At 43.2% G+C, this 14,003-nt stretch overlaps 1 protein-coding gene across 6 annotated transcripts in view; it reads right to left on the bottom strand.

The window, feature by feature from the left end:
- Window positions 1–14,003, bottom strand: part of FNDC1 (fibronectin type III domain containing 1) — a 104,657-nt gene that overhangs the window by 39,919 nt on the left and 50,735 nt on the right. For 3 of the 6 annotated variants that reach the window (XM_047733848.1, XM_047733851.1, XM_047733854.1), the window contains 6 exons: window positions 12,026–12,124; window positions 10,366–10,483; window positions 8,268–8,455; window positions 7,428–7,535; window positions 4,548–4,736; window positions 241–2,961 (listed from right to left, as the gene is read on the bottom strand). In XM_047733848.1, coding sequence (XP_047589804.1) covers window positions 241–2,961; window positions 4,548–4,736; window positions 7,428–7,535; window positions 8,268–8,455; window positions 10,366–10,483; window positions 12,026–12,124 — 3,423 coding nt within the window. The remainder of the gene's footprint in view (window positions 1–240; window positions 2,962–4,547; window positions 4,737–7,427; window positions 7,536–8,267; window positions 8,456–10,365; window positions 10,484–12,025; window positions 12,125–14,003) is intronic. The other 3 variants (XM_047733850.1, XM_047733853.1, XM_047733852.1) reach the window with 3 other exon arrangements.

Here is a 14,003-nt window from a genome sequence, read left to right as displayed (position 1 = left end):
CTCAGAGCTGTCTGACCTCGGGGAACCACGCAGATCCCTGGGCCCCTAGTCACTCATCTGAAAACCAGGAGACACAACACAAGAGGCAGTTAAGAGGATGAAATCAGTTACATCTGTAAAGCTCTTAACACAGTGCTTGGACGGAGCAGAGACTCAATAATATAAAATAAAAGACTCTCAAGAATTGCTACGAACCCTTTTGAGGACCCCAAAGAGAACGTTAAGTTAAAAACGAATTACCTTGTCTGGCAGGCGATCTCGCCGGCTGGCGCGAGAGGGGGTTCCGGAATCTCGCGTTCATCATGCGCTGGCGCAAGGAGAGCATAGGGGTGGTGGAAGAATAGACCGGAGGGGCGCGGGTGGTGTACCGCTCCCGGGCCGGGGTGCCCCTGGTGGGGCTCGGGGTGGAAGGGCTGCGGTGGGGGGGTCTGGGCGGGAGGTGCGAGGCTCTCGGGGAGCTTCCTGGCGGGGGAGGAGGAGGACGCTTCACAGGAGTGTCGTTCTCGTCCTGGGGGGAGCCCACCCTGGGGAGTGAGAGCACAATGGCAGGGTCCATCTTGTCCTTAGCGATGTTCCCGTCCAAGTATTTGCTGGCCCTGGGACTGGAGGAGGAGGGCCACTTTGGAACAGAGGAGGAGAGAGGGTCCTCGTCCTTTCCTCCTTTAAAAAACATCGCGTCTTCACCCTCCTCCTCTGCCGAGACCGACTGCTGAGACTTAGAAGTGAGGGGCTCCCTTTTGGACGGCGCGGCCTGGGGAGCGCGGTCCTTGTTCCCCACAGCCTGGGGCCCCACTCGGCCCGGGACCCTGGGGCGGGCATGGGGGTAGTGGCGGGGGCTGCCAGGCCTCAGCGGGGAGCTTGGGGGTCTGCGGAGGTGACTGTCGCCCGCGCCTCCTGCGTGAGCCTCCAGCTGGCGGGGTTTGGGAAGGGACTGGATGGGGTCCCTGGCCCGGGCCGGGTGTGCGGGCGCCCGGGCGGCTCGGGCCTCTGCTTCTGTGCTGTCGTGGTGGTTTCCGCCAGATCTGCCCTCGGAATCCTCGTCCCGATGGTGGGGTGACGTGGGAAGCACCCCTCGGGAGCTTGCCCTGTGGGGGGTCTGACTGCCTCTGGCCGCGTAGGGGTCCGGGAAGGAGGGCGCCGCGGGGTGGGGACGCCCAGCCTGCGGCAGCTCGGGCTTCGGTTTGGGCAGCGGATGCCCCACTTCCTTGCTCGGGGGGCCGCGGGGCTGCGGCTGCGACACGGAGACCGCGGGAGAAGGCTGCCCTTCCGGAGCGGCGGCCCCGGCACCCAGCCCCTGGCCGGGTGCCGTCCTTTTGGGCACGCCCGGCCCGGGGTGGTGCTGGGACCCAGTCGCGGGCCGCCGAGCGGGGGCCAGCTGCGCCTTGGGGTAGCCGCCCTCCACACCCACTTCTGTGCTCTGTTGGACGTCCAGCGCCTTGGAGGCCAGGGATTTGCCCTGAGGATGCGCACCTGCCTCAGTCCCGGCGAATTTGGGGTTCTCCGCCAGGGGCTCCTTCCGCTGAAGGCTCGCCCCTCTCTGCGGGCCTTTTCTTAGGTGGTCCACGCCCAGGGAGGCAGGCTCCCTGGAGGAGGAAGACACGTGGTCGTTTACCACGGTGGCAGGAAGTGGCTTCTCGTCCTCCGCTTCGCTCTCTGCACCTTCTCCATGGATGCCCAAGCCCTGCCTGTGGTCCGAAGCTGGGTGAGAATTCACCCTCGAGTGGACTCGGGGCGACACGGTGGATGGCGGGGAGCTGGAGGGATGCAACCGGGGTCCTCGGCCGCTGCCAGCCCGGCTTGGATATCTCGTATGGGCGGCAAAGGGCTTGTTTCTGAACAAACTGAAATGTCCAGAGACAGGCGGACCTGCGGGTAGCCGGGCCCGAGACGTCGGGGCCGTGGCTTCAGCCTGCCTGCCTCTATCTTCTGTATCGTTGTCACCATCCCCATCAGAGGCATCCTCTCGCTCAGAGACCTGTGTCCTTGAGGAGAGACCAGAAGACCAGGAAGACTTGGACTGTGATGGCACACTGGACTTGGAGGCTGGGGTGTCCTGACCATCCTTCCAGCCCCTGGACAGTGGGGTCCCGGGGTGTGGTTCCATGGGCAGCAGCGGAGATGATCCTTCCTGGGGTGGAGAAAATTTCGAGGATGAGACTGAGGCACCCGAATTTTCCTCCCTACCCCCAAAATGGGGTGCTCTCCGCGCTGGCAACGCTGGTTTTGTGCTGTGGTGCCCAGGGCCTCTGTCCCGCAGGGCGCTCGAGGTGGCCTGGCGGCTGGGCCATAGGGCAGGCCTAGCCTGGGCGGTGCTCTTAGGAGGCAGCTGCTGGGAGGCCCCGTCCTTTGGGTCCCGGGAGCCTGTGGCTGGCTCGTCTTCCTCTTGGCCCACTGAATCATTGTCAGTAGAGCTGGGGGGCAGATGGGTGGAGGGCCCTCCTGAAGGGCGGTGAGGGCTACCCTCAATGGGTGTGTGGCGTGCAGATGAGGACGTCCCTGGATGAGGGTGGGAAGGCAGAGAGGAGCCACCCCGGTCTGCGCCTTCCTTTCGGGGCAACACTGGGGTCTGCACTCCCACTGGGGTCCTCCCAGGAGCAAGGACTGGGGGGACAGATCTACTTGGTGGCCTCTGCTGTGGCTTCCGCTCTTGGGTCTCTGAGGGCAACGTTGGTGGGTCCCCCTGGGAATCCAGCTTCTCCTCATCAGTGATTTCTGTTGACTGAAGATCCAAAACTTCAGTCCTCTTCGGGTGCAGCTGGGGTCTTCTGGGCACCCCACCATTAGCCAATATTTTGTTCTTCAAGTCAAGAAGAGGGTTCTTGACGTTTCTGCCTCGGGGAGAAACAGGCAAATGAGTGTGTTTTGTGGAAGCAGGAACTTTGGGAGAAGTCTCTGGCTTTTCAGATTTCCGGTCATCTTCAGCATGGGTCTTCTGCTGCACATCGGACTTGCCAGAACCGGCTATAAATAGATTTTAAAGATTCTGCCGTCAAAAAAATTGAAAGCTGAGAAACATCAGGTGAGTATTTCAGATGGCAGTGTGGAGGCATTTATAATTAGTCATTATAATTAATAACTTCTCATTCTTTAGACATTGAACACATTTTCCAAATTATGGCAATCTCTTTTAAAGATCTCTTTTACTTTAAGTAATGATATAGTCCCAGAAAATGTGTATTAAATTTCTATAAATTGAATCATTATGTTGCAGCTTATTATTTGCAGAAATTTTGAAAGGAGTATTTTAAAGTAATCTATTGATTTTGTGAATGCAAAATCTTGTGTAGTATTTTCTTAATAAAACTGTCAGGATACTACAGATATATTATAGCCACTCTTAGTGATGTAGGAAAGAAACACACATAAGCCTGGTAAAAAGTGTTGAAGATCTATACTCAAAACTAAATGGGGATGTGTTGTGTGTGATTTGCAGGTGACAGGTAAGCAACAAATCTGTAATTTTTAAGGCATTGCAAAGAGTTCCCTATTCCCCCTAACATTTCTATATTTGTTTTCTCCTTCTTACTTAAAATCCCTTTAATAATGGATAAATTATAATAAGGCCTGAACTCTAAAGACTCCCGGGGTAGGCAAACCAATTTATTACAGGTGCCCTACAATTTACTCTTTCCTGAGAGCAGGGTTGAATGCAGGAAGGGATGCTGCAGGAGCAGGGAGAATTTATATGGCAATGGGGGACCCAGAGGGAGCAAACCGCATCTATTCCAATTTTTCCACCACAGCACTGTTTAATATTGCACTATACTGTGAATCCTCACAACACACCACGCAGGAGACAGCTACCAACATCTGGTGTAAACATGGGGAGGCAGAAAAGAAAACACAGTCTAGGAACCTTGAGAGACTGTGGACTCTGAGAGACAAATTGAGAGTTTTGGAAGGGAGGTGAATGGGGGGAATGGGTGAGCCTGGTGGTGGGTATTAAGGAGGTCATGGATTGCATGGAGCACTGGGTGTGGTACATAAACAATGAATCTTGGATCACTGAAAAAATAAAATTAAATTAAAAGAAATAGAAAATACAGTCTAAAAACACCTCACTCCAATTTGGGATTTTATTAACCTCCATTTTGATAGTGATCAGATAATGAGGTAAATTAAATTATTCTGACTAGAGCTGCACTCCAAAATAATGGAATATAAACTAAAAATCTTAAGCACTATCTAGAAATTGAAGAGAGCTAATAATTAAAAATGTCACATTACATCTGTAAAAATGTTATTTCCCTGTCATTATAAGCCCCAAATTACACAGTGATATAAGATCAATCACATAATTAATACATTCATGTTATTGGAATATTGTAACAGTCATTCATATGACTAGAAATCAATAATCTTTTAGTCTCTGGGGAGACCAATTTCCCAAGGGACAACAAAAATATTTTAGAAATCAACAGGCAAATGTAGCCCCCAAAACCGTCAACAAAGCAGTTCTAAATCGACGAGCATGATTCAAAGTAAGACACCACAATTAGCAGTAATGAAGAGAGACAGAGAAAGAGCCACAAACACACAATGCTTACTTGTTGGCATAGCGACAATGAAGGCTTTGGAGTGAGGCCCCAGTCCTCTCCTGTTTGCGGCCCGGATTTTGAAAAGATAGCGTTCCCCAGGCTGCAGACCATCCACTAGGGCAGAAGTAGTCTCTCCAGGATAGGTGAGGGACTTTGCTCCAAATGGTTTGAGAGCCGGGGCGTATGAAAGAATGTATTCTGAAATGATTTGGCAGACGGTTGGAAGGAGGAAACTGAAAACAGTCCTGTGTCCAGCAGACAGACTGTATGGGCAGGATGAATTAGAACGTGCATTACTAAAATTAATACTGTAGCAATGCACGCCAAGTCGGCAGCTGGAGCATAAAGACACAACGGACGGTGAACTAACATCCATTCAGGCTACGAGACAAGGCCACGGAGTGAATTCTCGGGCAGATTCCTATTTTCGGCAAATTAAACATATGGAACCCAGGAGGCCAGTCTTCACACAACGACCAAATCTACTTACACTGCATTGGAGTTTTTCTTCATTGTGCTTATTTACTAATTTACTATGTCAGCATTAATATATCCTGAGTAGAAGAACCCGTGGAAGATTTAAATGACAACGGTCAGAACTGAATCGGAAGAGCTACCAAGACCTCTAGGAGTCTCGGTATATTAATCTGGGCTATTTGTGCATTAATCCCATATATGGAGTATAATTTCCCTTTTGTAGGAATTACAATCCTGACTCAATATACCTAGGTAAGGATATTTCACAGTATTTAAAACTGTAAGGAAAAGTTGCCAGTTCATAGATTTATGTGATGTCTAATGTTTCCATCTCCAATCACTGATATTTATGAACATGTAATGCACTTGAACTTTGAAAATCAGAGCAAATTCAGTCCAAGGAACTAATATAGTTGTATGGCTTCTATGGAAATGCTGTACCATAAAGAAGCCATGTTTTGAAGCAGAATTTCCACCCTTGACTAAAAACTGTCATGCCTCTTTTCCTCTCAATGTACTCAAGACTTACAAAACTTGTCAAATTAATGTGAGTAGGAGCTAACCACAAAAAATCATCTGAATCACAGAAAAACCAAGCAACTGTCGTACTATCTTTGTCATATCTAGAGAAGCACAGAAGACCTTTTCTCTTCCCTGAAATCTAATCTTTAAAAAGTACATTAACCTAAAAACTTCAACCAAAAATGTCTTTGCAACATTTGTCTGAAAAAAAAAAACAACCCCACATTCTTTTCTCTTTGAAAATGAACAAACTAGTCATTTGTGGTGGTCAAAAGTAAAAATTAAAAGAACCCACTGTCTATAAAATTTGGTAATACAGGTTTTTTTTTATGAATTCAATTCATCTGGAAAAAATGTAACCATGTCGAACTATATTCTTCTATTGTGTTTTATATTTGTCATACATATAATTCCCCAGTGTAATTATGAATTTTCAGTCCCACCATCACTCCTTTGTGAAAACTGCCTGAGCAGAGTTAAGATACATGAGTTCTTTTGGACACAAAAACTCAGTAGCTGTTACTATTTTTGAAAATATTTCATTGACTACCAAGGAGGTTCATTTGCCAGAGAGCTATAAATATAAACTAAGATGTGGGAGAGGGAAAGAAAGCAAATAAGTAGCATGATAATAAAGTCATGAAAGGAGCAACAATTGACTTTTTTATAACTAATGAAAGTCATCAGCCAAAAATGTCTTTATGCAATTTTCAGAATCCTTGCCAGCATCATGACAAACTGTCATAAAAAGGATGATTTAAAGGGCCAACTAAATATTTCTTCTCTTCATTTGCTTCTCATTTATTCCACTGGGAAAAAAATGAGCAAGAATAGTACAATATATTCTTTAAAATCTCCAAGCAAATGAGAAAGCATTAAGTTTAGAAACTACTCTCCTACATATGCCTCCCTTAACTTCCATTGTTCCATCTTTACAGGTCCTCAAAGATAACTGAGATATCTTTGAAAGTTGAATATAAGAAAACATTTCAGCTTTTCAATTAAGAAATTCTCAAAAGAGGTTAGTAGATAATTTTCTCAATTTCTTTAACCTTACACAAACCTTTCATAGTTTTTGGACATAGATGTAAGTTGTCTTCCAAAAATCAAGCAATAGTATAATGTACCTGTAAAGCACATCTGTATATGTGATGTCAGGGGAAAACCACCATACAGCCTTCTCAAATGTCTCTGAAAAGACTTCTGAAAGGTTCTTGAATGTTTTTACACCAAAAAGAAGTAATTTGTGTTTTTATTTCATACTCTCAAGAGATTATTTTTAAATTTAGCTGTGAATATTTTATTCTATTTTAATTTGGTTTCGTCTTTGGTATTTTTTTTTCCTGTTTTAAAGTCATATTTTTCCTCAACCAAAAAAAAAAATTAATTAAAAAGTTTGACAAATAGGAAAAAATCCATTTTTATTTAATTTTTATTACTTTTTTTTCAAACTCATTAAATATCTATGGTCTCATTCAAGACATCTGTGGTCCCGCAGGGTTTCTACTTACTCCCACATTCCATAATCTTATTGGTACAATGAGAAGATCCACAGAATGAAACACAAGGCTGTCATTTGTATGGTAAAGGTTATGATGTCACACCCATACAATTAAAAACACCCCTCCTGATAGCAGCACCGAAATCGCTGTGGATAGGGAAGATGAAAAGTCATCTTCATGAGGACCTGGATCCTACTGACAATGAGAACCCTACATGAAATACCCATGTTCGTTGGGTTAGCGCCCCATACACGTATGTTGCTTCCCTATTGGTCTCCCAGTCACCAAACCTGCTATTAGAGCTGGTGTTGATCAGAGTCAATGACATCTCTATTTGGAGTATGTCTCTTGTGTGTGCACTCGATACCTTAAATAATGAGGTTCCTACCTTTCACTTTCCCCTCGGTCTCAGGCAGTGAGTCCCAAGCTACAGTGACGGCGGTAGGCTTGCCGTTGACTGGCCAGACATTTAAGTTTTCAGGAGCTGTTGTAGGAGCTACAAAGGGACAAGGACCTAAGGTTTAAAAATGCTCTTATGGATATTTTAAAAGTAAGTGACATATGGTTCCTGCAGACAGATTTTTCAGGGCAGCACTACTATGTTCATTGTTAATATACATGACAGAAAATTCCACTCTGTATTACACTTTGTGCGATATAGTGGTTATGTCAGTGCTACTGACTCATGCAGTGAGTTCAGACATATCTAGGGAAATGCTTTTAGAAATTCAGAATATCTCTCATTGCTGAATCTTGAAATATATAAAGAAGATTAAAATCCAGTTTGAACTTCTTTTTAATAAAACTTGTAAAGACATCATTTAAAAGAAAATAATTGATACCAAGTACAATTCTCCCCCAGAATCAAACTCAAGCTCAGCCTCAGGGAAGAAGATTCTCCCTACCCTCCCTGCCCTCCATGCATTACCCAGGGGCATGCACAGATCCAGTGGTGATTTGTAATTATGCTCTATTCTGGGATGTACTATGCTCCACATGTCAGGATAACATGCTAACAAAGACGGACAGTGGAGGATAAACGTGGGCAACAATGCCCGAACTTCTTTGCCTTGGTACCTAGAAACACATCCCAGATTTAGGGTTAATGTTACTTTTTAAAAAATGCCTCTGCTGGCCTTTATCACCATTGGTTTCTTAAATTATCTTTAAATCTTATTTTCAGGGCAATTCCCAAATGGAAGATCCAAAGGCCATTTTAAATACAGACCAGATTCTGGTGTTCTCTGGAAGACAGATGTACTCCATTTGCCATCTCTTTCACCCTGTGAAATACGGACTGCAAATTCATACATGGTGTCTGGAATCAGGTTCTCAACCAACACGCGTCTGTTGGAGGTCTGCTTGTGGTCCCACCTTGCCAATTCCCCCTTTTCTCGATAGCGCACAGTGTACTGTCTATAAAGAAACAAGGCAACCAGTTGACCAATTCTCTGCAACTGAACGCTAGGTTCCTTGCTATTCTTCCTTCCCTATAAGTAATGACTTTGGGAGGTAAGGAGAGAAATTAAAGAGGAGAAAAACCTACATTTTTGACTATGTTATTAAGTCAAAGAATTTACTCTTAAGTTCCAGGAAAGGTGTCTAAAGTCAGCCAGGAAAGATGGAGCTTAGTGTCTTACAGCTCAGAGATAAAGAAGGGAAGGGACAAAAGAGGGACAGGTTTGACCAAGCAGGTACCTTCTGAGGGATGTGTGTGTGTATGTGTGTGCAGGCATGTGGTGTGAAAAAAGCAATATTAAGAACTGAAACTGGCCTAATGTATCTTGGTTCTCCAGAAAAGACAGACAGGAAGACCCACTTCATGCCAAAGCAGGCATGTTTTCTATAGGTTCAGGAGGAAAGGCAACATGTGGTTTTGAGTAGAATTATTACCATGAGAAGGAGCAAAAGTGTGTAATAAACAGAGCAGGATAGAGGAGCTTACAAAAGGAACTCTACTGTGTGATTATCAGGGAGAGAAATGCTAGGAGCAAACATGTTAGTAACAATCCCAGACAGAAGACATCTTCCACACTCAAAGAGTTGCAAACTCCATTTATTGTATTCCTTTGCCAAGAAATGTTCTTTGCAGCCACTTGGCAGTAGAAAGCATCTGAAGCATTAACAAGGTGATATTTAATAAGTCAAGATAAGACTTCAGTTGCAGACACAGGCCGCCAATTAATACAAGAGTCTTGCTAAGAAAACTCAGGCCCTTTATCTAGATACTGGGAATCAAATTCCAGTGGTAATCAGGAACAAAATGGAAGAGAATCACTATGAGCTTTCTCACTTTCTTTCAAATGAAGCAGATGTCTTTTTCTTTTTCTTTACTAACAGACAGTAACAAAAACTGTATATAATACAAATAATGGTGTGTGTGTGCGTATAAAGAATAAGTATATATAATAAAAATATAAAAATATATACATAAAATACATATATAATCTCAGAATTATACTCCATTCATTTTTTTAAAGGATGTTCACTTTTCTTGGTTGTAGTTATGTTCAAAAGTTAATATATAGGGTCCTAAAAGTTAATATATAGAAATCTTGGCTTTTTCTTGGCAATATAAACTATTCAGTAGTTTAACAATAAAATTTTGATGTTTATATTAATCTACCACTAACAAGGAATGGTGTCCACCAATGTTTTTTAAACACAAAGATTACTTTAATCTTATGATTGGTTTTTCTTCTACTGCTATTGCAAATCAGTATAAAAATCTGAACAGCATAATATCATGAGCTATTATAATATCTAATATTATCATAATATCATTATGAGACAAAACAGTGCCTTCTGCTATGCACAAATGAGCTAGATATAAGGCAATTCAGTGTCTGAAGAATGAAGAACTACGGTGTGCAAGGCATTCGACAAATGTCCACTTCTCTACATAAAAATCCTTCCTACTGTCACCCTTCCTGGATAACAGGAGGAAAGGTAAGACTCCTTCTAAAATGGGGTCACATCCTCTGCTCACAAATAGATCACAGTGAGACAAAGCAAAACCCACATGGGGCAAAGAAAGAAAATGGAATCTAGGGAATTTCCAGACACAAGACAAAACTCTGAACAAGTGAGAAGTGAGGTCCTGCTATGTGCATTACAAGGCCCTGGTCATATCTGATCTGAGGAAAACGTGTGACGGCACCTGAGACTAGCCAGATTGTCATAGAACAGTCTACCACCCAGCTACCAGAGAGGCCAGCACTCACATGTCAGAAGATACGGTCATGCAAATAAACACATGTCTTGTAAGGACCAGAAACTCACATCTCTCATACTTAAAACAAAGATAAATAAACAAGGGAAAGTACCTTGATGCAACAACTTTCTTCTGTTTTTCCAAAACAGGATCAACCCAGGCTACAAGCACGGATTGGGATGACATGACCCGGACATTGATGTCTTCAGGCACATCTAGCTCATCCTCTTCTGAAATGACAACGGGACACATTAGAGGTCTTACAAGAGGATCTGCCCTGAGTCCTCTGGGCCCCAGAGTTCATTATTCATGCTATATAATTTTTAAATTGCTTACACTTGATGTAGATAAAATGAAAGCTAAGCAATTGTTTGCTCGGTCAATGTAGAACAACCAAAATCTCCACTCTTGTTCTTACCCATAGTCTAATAAATGGGCAGTTTACTTGAAATTTCCCCAATCCAGCTGACCTAAAGAACAGTGCAAAAGGGATGCTTTGCCTTGGTCCAAAATACTCCAAGTAACTCAGTGTTTTCTTAACACATACTGTAAGTTTCTGGGAAATAATACAAAACATACAGGAAGCAAAAGTTTTGGGGGAGAAAAGGTCAAGCCAGAGCATTTCCTTAGCAATCATGGCATGAAATGAAATTCTGGTTCAAACAAATGCACAAATCACATTGGGTTCAATGTCCTCCCATTTTAGAAAATGTGGTTCCAACAAGACAGATTAAAAGTTACATTCAGACATAAAGTAGAGTTCAGTTTGCCAATTTCCAAGAGAATACATCATACCCATGAAGCCTATAGTTTCTGTTCAATCTCTACCCAAAATGAGGACTTACAGGCTTCAATTTTGCTCTTAGTCTCTTGGGGCTTTTATTTTGTGTTTTTTTTTTTTTTCTTTTCACCTTTCAGGGACCATGTTTCAAAAGGATGTGACTTTTCTACAGGTAGGGGAAGGTGGAAATAGCTTGTTAAAAAACAATGTGGACACATTTTCTATAGCAGTAAATACTGAAAAATAAAAATGCAGCATCATGTATTTGAGATTTCCATCACACAACGTAAGCAACTATAATCATAAACAAAAATGATAATATAGAAATATACATAATTTAGCATCTGTTCTGTCATATAAAACTGTAATCACAAATAAATTGTGAATTCCTAAAAATAACCATGCTGCAGGTTGCCTCTTTAAATTAAGGTGCAGGACCCAGAATAGGTATGTGTAATTTATTAAGATGTAATATTTTAAAAATCTGTGAATGGATGTAGGGAAAAACATCCCTTGGTAAATGAACAATGGTCAGACTGTGAGTAAGCCTCTACCACACTTTTCTCACTCTTCTCAATGCTATGTTTAGGAGATTTGGGCTAAAATTAAGTATGAGGGCAGATCTTGCTCACTGCCCCCTCCACACGGACTCTCATTTCTCTCTGTTCATGGTCTGCCACCAAGGACAACTGATGTGTGGGTTAGACTGTGACTGTAATTGGACCAAATGCTTGGCAGGTCCTACAGCGGCAAATCTGTTGCACAGGGAAGCCATTCAAAATACACAGAGAAATATACTTCCTCGGACGAACACGCTTATCTCTGAGTATAAATGAAACATGCTTGTGTCCGAAATATGACCAAGCCGGTCCTGTGGTTTCCTTCACACTCAGTGACATCCAAGTGATTCGCCACTTACGCAGCATCATTTGGAAACAACCCGGCAACCACACAGACCAGGACGTGAGCAGGTTCATCCTTGGAAACATACCTGAAATCTTCCGTTTCGTTAGGGCAGCCCTGTAGACAGGCTGACTCTGTCCCTGTGAGTTCATGGACTGCAGGGAGACCACATACACCGACTCCGAGGCTGTGGACCAACCGGCAATGGGTGAGGCTCCGCGTTTGGCTTTCCAGGATGCACACCCTCTTTGTCCGCATCCCCCACCCACAGCCCCACTCCCTTCCCATCTTGTCTTTCTGGAGCATTCCAACTTCTTCAGGATAATTAAAGATGAGACCAAGAACATTAGAAAACTAGGCTCAAGAAAAACACTATTGTGTGAGAAAACGTGGAAGTGATTATTACCTGTAATTCTTGAGAAATGGGTTTCTATTTCCTCAACATTGAAGAAAGATGAACAATGTTTAAAAAAGAAAACAATAATATATTTGCCCACAGAATCCCCCCAACTTCTTTTTACCTCCAAATAGAGAAGAGGGGGTCACTCTGGTTTTTTATCTGTCATCACAAAGAAGGGAGCAAGACAAGAAGAGTGAATGTACCATGTTATCAGTGCAGAGAGGATGCTGGGCCCTTGGAAACTGAATTCCGCAGAACTGAGCCTCCGAAGATTTGCTAAGAGCAAATGTAGGAGTTTAAACACATCCTTTATTTCTAGATTGTTCTTTCAGTTAGTTCCTTCTACGCCACACTCCAGTAGTACCTAACTGAATCTAAACTTGAAAACTATTAGGAAAAAAATTACAATGATGAAATAAAACTGTAACTCTTGAGTACCATGGAATCATAAAATCTGGGATCCAGATGAAACCTTGATTAAATTCCAATTTGGCCTTCTACTTTATAAGTAAGGATATAAAGCCATGAGAAAATCGATTTGCCCACAGTCATGCCCCTAAGAAGGACTCATAATCTTCTCTGAATCTGGAGTTTCTAATGCCTAACTCCCGGCTCTATTGACTGAGTTTCCAGCAACGGCCTTAATTAGTTTAAGAATAAAAATGAAGCAATATGACATATTTCTTTATTTTTTTAAATTTTTTTGAGCTAGAACGAACGCGGAGAGGGCAGGATGCAGACAGAGAGGGAGAGAGAGAAAATCTTAAGCAGGCTCCATGCTCAGTGTGAAGCCCAGCATGGGGCTCCATCTCACCACCCTGAGATCGTGACCTGAGCCCAAATCAAGAGTGAGATGCTTAATGGGCTGAGCCACCCAGGCTCCCCAGTATGATATATTCCTAATCATACACCATCAGGTAATGTAATACACCATCTGGTAATACACCATCAGGCAACTACACCATCAGGTAATACCTAAGCAAAACTTGCAGAGGTGACAGAGATGCTAGTGAGAATTTGTAACACTGGGGAACTTCAGGCATTGCAAACTTTCACAGTAATGGGAAAATTAACCTTTTGTTTTTGCAAACAGCATGTCAGTTAAACATAAAAGGAGATCAGCATTCAAAAACCTCACACAGAATCAACTTATAAACTGCAATAGCCCAGTCACATTTCATGGGAAGGGAATATTATTTGACAAACTTTGAACAGTGCCTCTCTCTCTCTCTCTCTCTCTCTATCTCTCTCTCTCTCCACACACACACATACATACACAGACATAGGGCAAATGAAACTCATGCTTTGATGAGTAAACTATTATTTAGGCTAAGGTTCTGACATTCTACCACCAGATTTTGAAATATATGTTTCATAAAAGAGAAAAATCAAGTCTGTAACACTGGGATTCATAGAGCATCAAACTAAGCTTCCAAAAAGAGAAGTCCCATAAGATGGTTAATTTCTTGGTGCTACTGACAATGGAAGCAGCCAAAGGTCAACAAAGAAAAACTCTGCCATCCAACCTCGTAACCCAGGAACACATATAAAGAAACTTAAAAAGCAGTGTGCCATCATTTATCAAGAGCCCCCAAGAAATGGATAACTTCCCACAACTGATGTTTTACATATTTGGGATGTATTTCTTAAAGTTCCTAGATTGTTG

This window comes from Lutra lutra, chromosome 6, assembly GCF_902655055.1.
Source record: "Lutra lutra chromosome 6, mLutLut1.2, whole genome shotgun sequence".
Classification (NCBI taxonomy): domain Eukaryota; kingdom Metazoa; phylum Chordata; class Mammalia; order Carnivora; family Mustelidae; genus Lutra; species Lutra lutra.
This window is presented reverse-complemented; position numbering and strand designations above follow the sequence as displayed.